This window comes from Scleropages formosus, chromosome 22 (assembly GCF_900964775.1).
Source record: "Scleropages formosus chromosome 22, fSclFor1.1, whole genome shotgun sequence".
NCBI lineage: Eukaryota > Metazoa > Chordata > Actinopteri > Osteoglossiformes > Osteoglossidae > Scleropages > Scleropages formosus.
Window position 1 is genome coordinate 12,584,262 of NC_041827.1, and position 15,552 is coordinate 12,599,813.

General features: G+C 42.2%; 1 protein-coding gene across 2 annotated transcripts in view; it reads right to left on the minus strand.

The window, feature by feature from the left end:
* Positions 1 to 15,552, minus strand: part of dock3 (dedicator of cytokinesis 3) — a 197,212-nt gene that overhangs the window by 28,198 nt on the left and 153,462 nt on the right. For both annotated transcript variants that reach the window (XM_018747099.2, XM_018747107.2), the window contains 6 exons: positions 10,451 to 10,539; positions 7,763 to 7,888; positions 2,375 to 2,499; positions 2,032 to 2,194; positions 1,633 to 1,739; positions 379 to 550 (listed from right to left, as the gene is read on the minus strand). In XM_018747099.2, the coding sequence (XP_018602615.1) occupies positions 379 to 550; positions 1,633 to 1,739; positions 2,032 to 2,194; positions 2,375 to 2,499; positions 7,763 to 7,888; positions 10,451 to 10,539 (782 nt within the window). The remainder of the gene's footprint in view (positions 1 to 378; positions 551 to 1,632; positions 1,740 to 2,031; positions 2,195 to 2,374; positions 2,500 to 7,762; positions 7,889 to 10,450; positions 10,540 to 15,552) is intronic.

The window sequence follows — 15,552 nt, forward strand, 5'->3', positions numbered from 1 at the left end:
TCCACCACTTCAGTTCCAAGGCTGAGAATCTTGACTCCATAGCCCAGCTGAGGCTAGTTTCCACAGTCAGCAAAACTACCTAAAAATAGCACAACGCTCCTTCCATTCTCAGACTCTTAGTTCTACTGGACCCAAGGCCCTCTAAAATCCGAAGCTGTGGCTCACGTTTTTGTCAGACCCCCACGAAGACCGTACAGTACCGCTCCTGGTTCTGCCTCGTTAACCAGCATGGTCAAAAATGGGATGAAAGATAGGGAAACGAACCTCTTTTACACATAGCAAGGTTTCAGTCGTGCCCTGTCTGGCCACTAAAATATTCAGAAGTGTTTCTGGAAGGTTCTATGAGCTGCTGGTTCTGGGATCTCTTGGAAGACTTACCATTCTGTGTGAGTTTGGTGGACGAAAGCTGCGTGGAAATCCAGAGTGTCTCCTTGGTGCTGCGCTGGAAAATGAGGCTGGAGGGAATGTTGGGGCAGCCATTGAAGTCATCCTTGCAGCAGGGGAGGCCCAGGTACAGAGCGTGGTTACTGAAGGTGGTATTTTCATCACACTGTAGCATAGAAAGACACACTGGGATGTTATTTTTCCGGGAAGTCAAATGGATGATTTCAGAATACACAAGCCCAGTGGTTTTAAACAAGATATCATGACAGCGTAACGTGCTTTTAAAAGAGGGTGCGGAGGCGCAGTGGGTTGGTCCTGGTCTTGCTCTTTGGTGGGTTTGGGGTTCGAGTCCCGCTTGGGGTGCCTTGCGACGGACTGGCGTCCCGTCCTAGGTGTGTCCCCTCCCCCTCCGGCCTTACACCCTGTGTGCCGGGTTAGGCTCCGGTTCCCCGTGGGGTGAGTGGTTTGGACGGACAGTAACGTGCTGTTGACAGTGTCCAGGAGTGTCGCAAGATTGTCAGTAATTTTGTCTGGGCTTCATCATCTTAATATCCTCATAAATTTGTATGTTTAATAAATTGAATTGAATAATTTAATTGACACAGAATCCTAGAGCTTATTATTATTATTATTATTATTATTATTATGTTCTTGGATAAACCGGTGAAAAAGAAAATTGACTAGGGGTGTCATGGAACAGGATATATATGCGGATGTCATAAAAAAGTTGAAAATCACTGCACTAGCCAACATCTAAAACACATATAAGCCATTTTTAAGAGTATATTATTTACTACTTTCAGTATTATGTACAATAGTGGTTTAAGAACACAGATGAGAAAATTTAAGGTTGCATTTTTTAAGCCCCAGGAAGAACCCTGCTGTTCTATCCTCAAGAAGGAAAGTTAGCATAAAAAAACTAACTAAGCTGTACAAATAAGCAAGAATTTTACCCAGTTGTTCAGCTGACACTTCTACAAAGCAACTTGCAGTGTTTAAGTTACCTACAATTATTTACCCAGTTATAGAGCTGGGTAATTTTTACCAAAGCAGTTTAGGGTTAGCACCTTAATGAAGTGTACGGCATCAGATCCAAAGGTACCTGCTGTAACCATCACACCATCAGCTGCCCTATAACAGTAATATGCTTAAAAACGGGAGATTTTCAAGCTGAACCAAACCCTTGAGACTGCCTAAGTGTGTGTGCAGGAGAGAAAAGAGGCACGGGGAGGTAGAGAAACCTCTGACCTTGTAGACATACAGCTCGTGGGTCTCATCTGACAGGGTGGTCCCGTCCTCCCTCATGAGCGGAGTGAAGGAAAATCCAAACAGCTTCTTCTCCCCCTTGTCCTTGGCTGCGGAGATGGGGGGGATGCACTCGTTCATTCACATACACATAAACGCACACCCATAAGCACTAATCACACCCACCCGGTTCTTATAAGAGGTAGCGTGATGGCAAGGAAACTAGACTCGACACGTTCAAATACCAGGACCAAACCGAAAAGGGGAGCCTGTTCGTTATTCTTCTCCACATTTCAGTTGAGCTGCGTCGTCGCAAGCTACGTACATCACTTTAGATAGACGCGTCAAACTACAACATGGCTCCAGAACCGGGAGAAAGAGACGAGAGGGGTCCTCACTCACTGGAGCAGTGGCGGAACTCGAAGCGCAGATGGGAGCCCCGGAAGCGGTCGATGGGGATGGGCAACTTGACCACCTCGCTCCAGCGGGGGCCGTTGTTGTGGTACAGCACAAAGGAGCGGTACTCACTGATGCAGGCCTCCCCAGAGCCAAGGCTGATGCAGTCCTGTGGGGGGCGCATGTGGAGGAATGCTCAATCAAGAGCTCGACCAAGGGGGGTCTTTACCACCTCTTCTGTAGGATGCTACAGTATTTGAGTCATCATATAAATATTTATCGTGCCTTTCCGATGTTTCAGAAAATGTCACGGACTTCTTTACAGAGGGTGACAACGGACCTTACTTACTTTCAGTACCTCTCCATCGGCATACAGCACATAGACGGTGACCTCGATGTTTTTCTGGACGCTCTTTCCGCCCCTCTCAAAGTCCCCTCGCTCCAGGGTCAGGTACAGGTCATTGCGAATGTCACCTGGGACACGGACAAAGGCAGGCCTTTGAGATTCACTCCAGATTTTATTTAGAGTAAAAACTGGTTGGCTACGATGAACGCCTGCTAACTGTCATCAAAGAGCGGGGAAAAAAATCTGATTTTAATTGCCTGGTTTGAATATGTTCTATGTAATGACTAATGTTACTGTGTAAAATTCTCATAGCGAACTCACCTTTGCATATAAGTGTAAATCACGGGATAGTAAGGAAACGTTTCAGCCGTGAGTCTGATTATCCTTCTATCTCTCGGCTAAGCGATGGGAAATTTAAACACCTCAACGCGTATTAAAAATTTAACACAGACAAACAGGGAAGACAGGTTTAATTAACCGTAAAGGTTAGAGCAGCAGCCCTTTCATCCAAAGTGTTCCCTAAAGCTCTGTTTTCTTTGCTTTTTCACCAGGAACCTCTCATCATCTCAGGCCTTTTTTACTCCGCAGCGCATGCACAGACCCCACACTTTCCCTTTCTGCAAGGGTAGAAAATACCTTTTCTGGGGGGGAGAAAAAAAACGGTCAAGACAAGTAATTTGCTCTTAAGCTTACCTTTATAGCAGTTGTATAAAATTGAAAGATTTCACACATGAACTCAACACTTCCAAATAAAGATGGAAAAAGTTCAAAAACTAAAAAAAATAATAAAAAAAAAAACTGTTAACAATCGTAATATCTCTCCTTCCTGTCCATTTGTTGCTGCTGTCATTTCCCTCACTTTAAACTCCCGATATTCCTTGTACCTTCGAATTACACTCTCCTCTCCCGAAGTGCCCGTAATGCTGCCTGTTTTTAGCCACCCGCCCCCCACCGCAACGGAGAATTTCCAGTGGGTAATTTTTAGACCTCTTTTGCACATATAACAAAAGATACATTAACACATTAGATAATGTCTAGCAGTCTGGATCACAGAAAACGCTAGAATGCACCAGAGACCCAGGGGTGTGATAGAGTGTCTCACCTACTCACTTTCTCTCTCTGCCCTTCCATTCAGCACATGACCTTTCTCACTCGGTAAACAAAATGCTAATTGAACCTCCACTGGTAGACGCCACAGCAGCCTGCATGCACTTTCCATTGTTTATTGATTCCAAGCGACTGACCTATTTGCCCATACATTTACCACTGCCGTGTGGCAGTAGGCCAGACACCGGAGTAACTCAGGGAACTGGCAACAATTGCAGAGAATCAGCACTGTGTAACCATCTTCTGCTTTCTCTCTTTTCTTCTTCATTTTCAACAGAACACATTCCTTGGATGGGAAGCAGTACAAGTCAATGATTTCTACAATGCAAAACACTTTTGATCTATAAAATCATTATATTGATATATTTAAAGGATTTTCCATGGGTCTGCTAGAAGGTATGAAGGCTGTGACTCATAAGAATGCCTCTGTTATGGAAACTGTCTCATAAGCCATGATGGTGAGCTATTTCCAAGATCTCCACATAATTTCAGTCCCCATTGGCACAGCGGTGAAGCGGTTCGGCGATGACGATACCGGTGGTTGTCGGGTGCGTCAGAGACCCACAGAGTAGAATGGCAACATCTTACCCCACAGTATATATTCCCTGTTGTCTCAAACCTGCTCCAAATGTGAAACAGTGAGCTGCAGAACCCCCCTTCGGGGATTTCTCAGCCCCTCTTGTTGAATATTTTATCAGAGCAAATGACAAAACTCTTCGGGGAGTTGGATGCACTGCGAAAAGACTCCCTGCACCGATCTAATCCATAAAGCATCCTTCTTGTTCCCTGGAAGGAGGCCATGAACGCAAAGCCACCGGGACAGCCTGCTTTCTTGAATGGGGGGTCTGCATGGTTTATTAATATCTTTCAGGTTATACAACCAAGTGGGTGCAGATGAGTACATGTGCCAGTTGGTTAGCAGCGCATTCCAGGACATTGTGAAAACCAGCCCGGGCATCGCACACTGACCACGCCACATTGCATCATCACCTGTCACACATTCATTCTCCAAAAGGGATCGTGCAGTTCTTCATTGATCACGCCAAATATGTTTACACCGCATGACTGAACACTACAGCAGCAAGCAGTCATCCTCAAACCCACTGCAAGGCAACGTTTAGTGGTTAAAAACACCTTCACGGTCCTGCCGCATACATGAGCTATGAAGCAGAGGAATTAATGCCGCTCAAGCTGCCGAAAAGCCGCGCGGCGGAAGGGACACGAACGGCAGGCAGTAATCTGGTTGAAAAGTTCATCGAAACGGAACGAACGCGGTTCCTCTCTCGAGTTGCAGGCGGTGGGTGCTGCTACGTGCAAAAAACGAACTCAATAAACCTCACTCCGTTTGTCTGCTTTATTGACAGTGTCCCACAGTCTCGCACCACACCGAGGACGTTATCAAGCATCCGCAGAACGTTTCCGCGTTGAATAATGTTCAAACGGGGCCTGTTGTGTACTGGCGCGGTTCACTAATAGGCTGCTATGCACCTCATTACTGTCTCTCTCTCCCCCGGTGTTGGCCTTCAGCCAAAACACATCAATTTCATCTCCAGCTGTCATTGTGATTGATTTATAAACGCCTCCTCTAACACTTCAGACTCCTGCAGTTGCGTAATCAAGCACAAAAATCCGGATGGGAAATTCAACATAATTTACAAGCAAAAAGATAAAAACAGGAATAAATGTATATAAAAAAAAAATCGAGGGAATGAATGCACTGACTACATGGTTGTCTGGTTTATATCCGTTTTGCACCCTGAATTTCACCCCATGTGTTTTATTTCATTTCATTTCAAGCTTTATTGTCATAGGTATTCAACGAACACAACAAAATTCTTGTGCTATAGTCCTCTCCTCCCACAATAAAATACACTAGGGGGTAGACAGGACAGAGGAGAGCTGTGGAAAATGTATAACAAGAGTAATATTATACTCTTATATAATGTAATACTCATAACATGAGTAAGCTGCTTTAGACAAATCTATTCTTAACAACAAATGAAATATACAGTGGTCATGTTTTAATGTGCTGGGAAACGGCCAGGGTCGAACTGAAAAATGATATCCAGTCTAGTTGCCATTTTTCCAACCGCAGTCTTATATGATTGGAAGCTATTAATGAGCCTCACTTCACCAAGCATGACTCAAGGATGCTTATGGAGAGGTGATGTTTCAAAGCGCTCTCTCATACAGTCGTGGCTCTGGCTAAACTGTGTTTTTGTGGACAGCAGCTGTTAGCAAGGCAGCTCACGGGTATAAGGGCGAGGAGCAGACAGGCCGAGACACCGACGTGCAGGACACTTACACTCGACTATCTTCATCTCTAGGGTTCAGGGGCAGGAGCACGTAAATGCAGGGGTGACGGTAGAATCATGAAAGAAAGAGACACACGCACACACACACACATACACAAACAAAGACATACATATCGCTCAATATTCTGGCGCAGGTCTTGTACAATGACAGGGAATTTACTTTTGCATGACCTGTTTGTTGTGGAAAATTTAAAGCATTATCAAATGTAATATTCTCCCTCCTAGGGTTGTTAAGAAACTCTAATTGAGCACTGCTCGAGACTCTGCTGTGGTCCAGCACAGGGTCTTACTAAGTGATTTCTGCTACAACTTGTTCCAAAATCCAGAATACAGATGCGTGACCATGGTAAGATGCTTAGCATGGAAAAAAGGAAATAGATTTTCAGTTTATATGAAAGCCCTAGTTTCACGCTCACTTCTCTTCAAATCTCCAGGCTCATCCATATTTTCACATTGCATCATTTGTCACAATACCTTTGCATTCCTTCTATGCAGCTATTCGTGTAACATTATTGTTAATGTCACCCGTTTAAAAAAAACATTGCATTTCAATAAGCATTGCAAACAGACTGTATTTGGAGATTCACATCTGCTGTCCCACGTGTCTATGTCTCTGTGTCCATTTGTTGGTGAAATTAACTTTTGTGTTTCTTAAGGTATATGTCTCTTTGGAGAAAAGTGTCTGCTAAATGAATACATGCAAATGGAAAGAGGGAAAAGGATGGCTGAATAGATAAGAATTCCTCAGAATGCTTACGGAAACCAGAGGGACTAAATGAACCCATGTAGCAAAAAAAGGAAAACCATGAATCTCCAGCTTGCTCTTGAACAAGGGAAATGTTTCTGAACTCTCCACATTACTGTTCCCTCATCAATGGCTTCATTCAAATGTACCATTACACTGGAATTCCTCAACTTACACAGACAATTAGTGAACTTTTACCTCTTCAGCACAATGAATAAAAGCTGAATGATAAAAACATTTTAAAAAATTAGGTTCGGCAAAAACTTTCGATAAAGCTATAACGAATAAAAAAATAAGAAAACTTTTATTTACAGGATTAAAAAAACTGAACAACACCTTAGCATATCTTTATTATTTTCAACAGTTTGCAACTTGAATGTTCGTAACACAAGGACCCAGTGTATATCTCAACCCTTAAGAGCAGAAGAAGTACTGGTCTCTATAAACACCTCATAGAGTGAAAAAGATTTATTTTTATACAGCACTGTTCCTTAAAGATTAGGCTCTTCCTTGCACACCCTGTCAGAGGCTAAACCCACACCATACACATGAAAACAAACACATACTGGTAGAATAAACTGACTCATTTGTCTGCAAGCAGTGATTGTGAAACAACAATTAAAACACTGGTCAACTAATTCAGCAAATTCAGTGTATTTTAATGCTGTGTAAATAATTTGTGTTACAACATGTCAGCTGCAGTCGCCATATGTTTGAATGACTACTCTGGAATTCTCTTTTTCCATTGTTTGAAACTTATACTAACTGCTTTTCCACTTTTGATGCTCAGGGTCATACAGCATACCTGGAGTGATCAATGGGCAAATGACAATAATGAGAAACTACAGGGACTTCCTCTAGATGTTTTTTTTTTCGGAAAGTAACAAGCTTACTCACGAGTAAACAATTAATTCGTACGGTGAGAAAGGAGAAGGCTTAATAAAGTGTTTTTGAGGCTTGCTAGCTACTTAGGTGTACTGTGCTAATCAAAATCTAAAAAGGAATTAGGCATTATTTTGCAGTGTTGCTGGTCGACACAATGTATGAAAATCACAGACTGTTCTTTATATTTTTTCGCATAATATACCATCAGTAGTTATCTCACCTTCTACTGGTGCACTTCCTTATCCTGTGATCAGCAACTTCGCCAGTAATCAAATTTGTAGGGAAGCATTATACCACCGGTCACCTCCCGGCCCATGTTCCTGCATCATGGTCTCTCACCTGGCATGATGACGTCAGGGAAGCCCAGCTTGCGGGTAATTGCAACTCCGCGATTGAATATCATCGGGTTCTCCCTGCGGATCTGTTCCATGTCCCCTCGCAGCAGCTGGAGGGAGATGATTAGTCCTGTGGGGACAGACAGGTTAAGCAACGATAAGAGAAGAAAAGTGCTTGTTCAGAATGAGTCGAACACGAGGTCTCCGAAGGAAAAAAGGCTCGTCAAAAATAGGGAGGTAAACTGCGAAACTGTGCTATATTACTGTGTCAGCTGTACCCTACAAAAGAAAGAAACTGGATCCCACCAGTGACACCAACAGAAGGTTCTCCCACTATGACACACACACACATTTTCAGAACCGCTCGTCCCATATGGGGTCGCGGGGAACCGGAGCCTACCCAGTAACACAGGGCGTAAGGGACACACCCAGGACAGGACGCCAGTCCATCACAAGGCACCCCAAGCGGGACTTGAACCCCAGACCCACTGGAGAGCAGGACTGCGGTCCAACCCACTGCGCCACCGCACCCCCCATCCCACTATGACAAGAGACTCTAAATCACAGTTTCACTTTTGATAATGGAAACATTTTTAATTCCTCCAGCAAGCCTACTGCTTGTTATAACCATTTAAGACACAAATGATCCAGGTAATCTCTCCAGAACAAGCCGAGCTGACATACGTTGTACATACTTGTACGACCCCAAGCAGAAATTTTTGCAAGTGTGATTCCAAGATTCAAAAGCACTGTAGCACGTCAGTTTTTTTTTGCGTCATGTGCATTTCCTACACTTACGCTACTCATCATGCATGCAGAGCAAAAAAATTACTTTCCATATAAGCAGAGGTGACTGTTGCTTTGAAAGTGATTTATTGATGCTGTACAAGTGTCACTTAATATACTTTTTTATTATTATTATTATTATTATTATTGTTGTTGTTGTTGTTATTGATCTTATTCTTCTTACATGAGAGACATAAGGCAGTAATTAGTTCTGTTACCTTGCAGTCTAAAAGTTCCAGGTTTAAACTACCTGCTCCTGTTGCAGTAACCTTGGTAATCAAGGTGCTTCCCATCAGCTGATAAGGTAAGCATACCAAGCTGTACAAAAGGATACTACTATAAACTACTTTGGACAAATAAAAATTCATAAAAAAATCAAAAAAGAGGCATTTACCAAAATGATGCATTTCATTCAAATTATTTGTAATTGTTTACTTGTTATTGGCGACCTGTGTAAGGTGTGCCCCCTTCTGCCTCGCACCCAGGGATTCCAGAATCGACTCCAGACCCCGGGGATACACATCAGGACAAGGGATTAATGAAAACGGCTCATGGATGTTTACTTGCAGATTGCTTATTTGAAGACGTGTGGAGTTTGCACGTTCTCCCCGTGTCTGCGTGGGTTTTCTCCGGTTGCTCCGGTTTCTTCCCACAGTCTAAAGACATGCTGTGCAGGTTCCCCCATAGTGTGTGAGTGACAGACAGAGTGTGTTTCACTGATGTATGGATGAGTGACCCATTGTAAGCAGTGTATCTAGCAGTGTAAGTCACTTTGCTGAATAAGGTGTGTGGGCTGGTAACACTACATGGAGTTCATTGGAAGTCGCTTTGGATAAAAGCGTCCGCTAAAATAAATAAATGTAAATGTAAGACATGTAATCCTGCCTTTTTATGCTGGGAGCTTTAAATGACTGCCATCTGCATCACTTTTGTTCTAGTGCTCCATTTTCATGTATGGAAGCATGAATGCATCACACAGAGCTTGTTCTTTCCATCACTATGATTTCCTGTGTGGGGAGATACTGTGGGATGGCCTCTCATCACCACACAGTAAGTGACTGATGTATAAGTCAGCGCAGTTGGGAACCCATGTGAGTCGTGTGCTTCATCACGGCAACAGCCTCATTTCATTGTCAGCTGATGCCCTGTTCAGCTCCTCTGACAAACCCACGCATGCCTCACGATAAAACCGCGGATGTCTGGACTCAGCCTAAGACGCTGAAACCCAAAGGCCCGGGAAAGACCCTGCCAGCGATAATGTTTTTATAATAAAAATAAGGGTGCTGTATCAGTTACAAGGCTTTCCAAACATGAAGCAGAGTTGCTGAAGGCATGAAAAAGAAAGGTTGTTTGTGATCAAAACCGGATGAAAGCCCATGATTGGAGTCCTAGGCACATACAGCGGAGAATGGTGTTCCTAACATCCCCCACCCCTGGACCCCCAGGCCCTGACAGATAGGCTCGCCATAGCTTGATGTAGCACTGTGTGTGGCAAACACTAATGAATAAATAAAGGAGCCACTGTGTGCAGTTGCCTCTATTTGTCAAATGAAATTATTCAGTCGATCCATTCATTACGTTTCTGCCCGGCCCATCCTGGAAGGCTCCTCTTTAACACTTTGGACCAGGGGAAGCAACGCTTCGCTGATTTTTGGCACGTAGGCATTCACTTGCATTCTGCCTTGTCTATTTTGCTCCCCTGTAGTCACAGTGAAATACTGTGTGAATCACTCAACAGCAAAAGACACTGCAGCTTTGAGCTCTGGAAAATGTATATATTTCTGCTGTGAGCTAACTGTGGAATGTATATTGTGACTTATTAAAATGACTCTTTATATTTTCAGGAATACATTACTGATGAATTCAGATGTAAATATTACAAATATTACATATAAAAACAACTTACCATAGTTGGTACTTGGAGCCGTGTACTTGGTGCTGGATTTGCGGATGATGTTCTCATGGATCTGATACCATTCATTTTCATTGTTACAGCTTGGGGGTGGAGGGAAAAAAAGTAAAAAAAAAATAATCAAACGGTGACAAACACACATATGCGCTCACACACAGTGTTTTTTTTTCTTTAAAATGTTTCCTGCTTCACTGTTCCCCTTGAAACACCACGGTACTTAGTATAATGCAAGTGAAGTGGATAATGGCATGAGAGAAGAGCCGTGAAAACTGCGACCCAAAGCAGCACTTGATTCTCCAACGCTGCCTCCGCTATGGACAAGCACTGTCCCCTTCCAGAAGAGAAAGGATAATCAGACAATTTTGATTGAACATGTTTCTATATCTATAGTCACCATCAGTGAGGTACAGGCAAAATCAGCTAAGGAGAGGTGTTACCACTGAACAGCCAAGTGGACAGGAAATGAGAATACAGTGGCAGATCATAAAACCTTGCTTTCCTGCATCCACCTGGAATAACCACTAGTCCTAATGCAGGATCACAGTGGTCCAGAGCCTATCCTAGTACCACAAGGGCAGTGTACGCTCTGGATGCGATGCCACTGCGTTACAGGGCAATGACACAAACTCATTCACTCACAAATAGAGTCAACAATTCACCTGAAACATGTGTTTTGGACTGTGGGAGAAAATCAGAGCACCCAGAGGAAGCCCATGTAAACATGACAAGAACATTCAAACTCATGGCAAGAACATGCAACACACACTGAGGTGGATTTGAACCCACATCTATACCCACAACCCAGGAGCTGTGAGGCACCAGCGCTACCTGCCATGCAACTGTGCCAGTCCCTGTTTACCCTGATGGTTGGCTGAGGATAGAGAATGCCCAAAGAACAATCCCAAGCTGAAGATGCGTGATAATGAATTTCTCGGAACAGGGTTTGGAAGCACACTCCCCTCGCACTGTACGTGTGTGTCATGTTCAGTTAAAAAGGCAGTATCTAACCCTTTGGAACAAGTTAGCACAAATGGCTTGTTGTCACACATATTCCCCGTAGAAATAGGCTCCAGACGAGGTTCTCCTCTTTGGCCATTAATATTTACACTTGCGATTGAACATTTGGCAAAAGCTATTAGGAGCAATAAGACTGTGTCCCGTGTGAGGGTAGGGGAAGAGGACCATCATTTTTCCCTTTATGCTGACAATGTACTCTTGTACCTGAAGAACCCTGAAACATCAGTCCCAGCAATTCTGCGGATGATATCCTATTACAATAAACTTTCACGTTATAAAATCAATCTTCTCAAATCTCTGGCAGTGCAACTGAATAATCCCCATAATTCTAAATGGTGGTGTCCCTTTCAGCAATTATTTTGGAGAATAAATCATTTCAGGATGAAATAAAGTCTGAAACTCTGGAATATCTGGTAACTCTTTTGAAGGAAGACACATGTAAGTAATACACCACTCATTTTAGAAATGTGCATAGAATACACCCACAGAATTCACACATAGAATACACCCATTCTTTATCTAACCGAGTTAATTGCTTTCATTAAATCACTTTTATGCAAATTCCTCTGGTTATTGGGTCAAATTACTAATATTACTTATGAAGAAAGAAATTATCGGTTGAAAAAATACGTAATCTAAAATCAATTAAAGTAGTAGAATGAAAAGCATTTTTATAAATGACAGATGATGGCAATACATTTATTTGTAATACAAGTTTCCCTCATATAGCGAAGGCTGCTTTTACGAAAATTCAGAGTTTCGAGCAAGTGTTATTTGTACCCAAAAACTCACATAAGGAACTGAAGCTCATTCTGAAGCTCATTCACATCTGAAGCACAGCTGATTCAGATGTGCTGAGTTTGTGCCCGTGTGTCACATTTTTAAGTGTACATGTGGAATACACATCCTGAACAGAGACATTGGGGTAATTTGGCTTATGAATATTTATGGTACAAAGAAACGACGTTCACAAAATCACTGCCTCTGTCTTTCACGCTATAAAACACTCTGCCACTAGGGGCACTGTGGAGTTGTAGCAGGAAGTTCTGAAAGGTGCTGTCTTGGAGTCAAAGGACCCAGATTCAAATCCAACTTTATAGTCTAGTACCCTTGAGTAATGTACTTAACCTAACTTGCTAAAGCAAAAATTAGCCTGCTGTATAAAAGGGTAAATTACTGAAAGTACCTTAACACTGAAAGCCATTTTGTAGAAAAATGTAACCAAAAGGAATTAATAATATGTAACACTGATAGTCCTGAATTTGCCATTTCAGTTGTGATGCTAGTTTACATTAACTGATGGATGAGATTGTCAATATGATACAAAGTAGTTCTTCCATGTTGACCTACACGACGTGTAATTCAGTTTTTGTACTTAGTTAAATGAATTTATTGCACCCAGTAATTTTAGTTAAATGAATTTATTGCATCCTGTAATTTTCTTAAATTTCCCATGAGTGTTTAGCCCATATGTACTTTATTATTGCTGTATTGAATGACTCATCTGAACTGATAACCAGCAATGGGAGTTGTGCTGTGTTTCTTTGACTCATGTGTGAGATTATACTGTTCGTTGTGTTTTTGTTAAGATTGCACGAAGGGCATGTATGAGAGTATAATGGCCGCATTAAGGTGGGAAAGTGCTTTTGTAATAAGCCTGCTGCTTGAAATGGGCATATATTATCATAAACCATTGTAGAGGTTTTTGTTGTATATTTTATGAGGGTTGAGTCTAGTCATAACGTTTCATCACTGCAGATTCTATAGGGAACCCCATCACAAAACCCTGTGGTGTGTGATACAGTGGTGTTTTCTCTACTCCAAGCAAACTCTCCCAGTGTGTTAATCTGTCTGCTGTGTCACCCCTCCGATCCCTGTTCACACTGATGGTTATACACCAATGGTCTGTGTCATGACATTATGGCTGACACGCAAACTGCAACAGTGATGATCTTGTAATTATAATTTTGACATGCTTGGGTTCTCACACTTCTTCCAGAGTGACTATCCTGGTCATATCCTACAAGGGACGCTACGACTCTGGTCTGGACGGCCTTCTTTTTTGTGTACCCAGCCCACTCCAGCTCAGTCACTGTGGCTGCATATAGTAGTTTTCCACTTCCTTAGGTGTACATGTGTTACCAACATTTTCACCTGTCCCCAAAGGCTACCACTCACTGCTCAAGTGAAGTGAAAACCCTCTTTTTCTCTGCCAAACAACAAATGCTTTAGAAGTGTAACATTTATTCAGGATGCCATGCCCCTAACCCTTGACGCTAGTAAGGTGTTTCTCTACCATGGGCCAGTGTGTCCAGGATTTATTCCTTTTCCAGCATTGCTCCCCAGTGAAGAAACCAACTTAAGAGCAACTGTCAAAACAGTTTGTTCATTAAACTCTTTCAGAGGCTGGAAGAGCCTTAAATAAACATTTTATAGCTCACTTTTGCTATTATTAATATTATTATTAGATTTACTGATGACTTTGTCCAAGGTGATTTACAATGATACACAATCAACTTCACAGTGTTTACTTATTCATACCGCTGGATAATCTTGCTGTATAAATTCATGCTAAGAACCTTTGATAAAGGGCAGGATGTGGTGGCACGGCGGGTTTGACTGGTATCTCGTTGTTTGCAGGTATGGGGCTGGAGCTCTGCTCGGGGTGTGCGGCGGTTCCGTGTTTCTCCCCTGCATGTGTCCCTCCCCCCAACATACAGAAGATGGCACTGGCAACCCCCTTCTGTTCCTCCCTTGCCATGAAAACCTCGAGGATGGTCGCTATCGGTCAGGTTTGAGTCGATGGCATCAACAAGAACAACTTTGATAAAGGGTAGTGCAGCAGGTATCGGACTCGATGCTTTAGATTGCAGTGACAACGGCTGTGACCAGTACATGACATGCTGCCCCATCACAGGTACAGGTTCCATGTTACAGCACTAGAGAAATGTATTATACATGCAAGGCATATTGCAGTGATACCTTTCCCCATCCTCCCCTTTGTCTACTGGGTTAACTAGATAATGCAGTTAACCTGATTTTGATTAAAGAGAATAGTAATTATGTAAGTTGATTTGGATGAAAACTGCATCACATCTCTAAAACTCTAAAAGACAATGCATTCTTCATCCTTCCTGGAATTAAATTTCCGATTCTCACGCGGATCAGTGACAATTAGATCTATCATTGCATACGAATATTTGTCAGTGACCAGCTGGAGATGATGATAAATTAGATTAAGTAGGAGAGAATAGAACACCATGAAATTGTAGCTCTGGAGAGAAACAGAAAAGAAAAATAAAAATTTCTGCACTTAAAAAATGCAAACCTTTACCAATTTTACATAGAATTTTCTATGAAGAAAATGTTTTCAGACTTGCTGGTTTAAGAAAAATTATTGTTTCGTAAAGAGTGAAATAAATTCAGTCCTTTTCTGAGAGTGGACTATTTTATTTCTGACAATTATATCTTTAAACAAAGAAATGCACAACAAGTCAACTGCCGGCGTCTTACAAGCAAACTCTTTTCATGCAGTTTATTGGATCAGAACAAATTATTTTGGTCATGGAAAATTAAATGAGAAAAATAACAACACAGAGTTTCACAATTTAGCAGAAACCTTCTTATAAATCTTTTTATTTCAAATTGGTCACTAATTAGGTGTTAATTACAAGGATCTGCAAAAGCAGCAGCAGTCACAGATCTAACAAAGCCTTGTTGCTCATGTCTCAAAATAAACACTGTTTTATGTTATAATAACCAATTCCCTCTTCCTGTTAGACTAAACTATCTCCTCTACCTTGAATGTTGTATAATTTTGGTTTTACAAACATGGTATGAGATGTAAAGCAGTAGAGTAACAGTGAGGCCCAGCGCATTTTGGTTGCGGCCAGTATGAGGAAATCAAAGCTCTTTCCACTGCTGCAGTACAATCCAGTATAACATTAGCTTCACTCTGCACTTGGTGGCCACATTTTCAGCTGCTCCGTCAAGCCTAAGACTGCAGGCTAGACAGACAGTTCTCAGCTATTCCTTTTTATCTTAAAAAGCACTGCCGTAACTGCACATAAAAGTATATT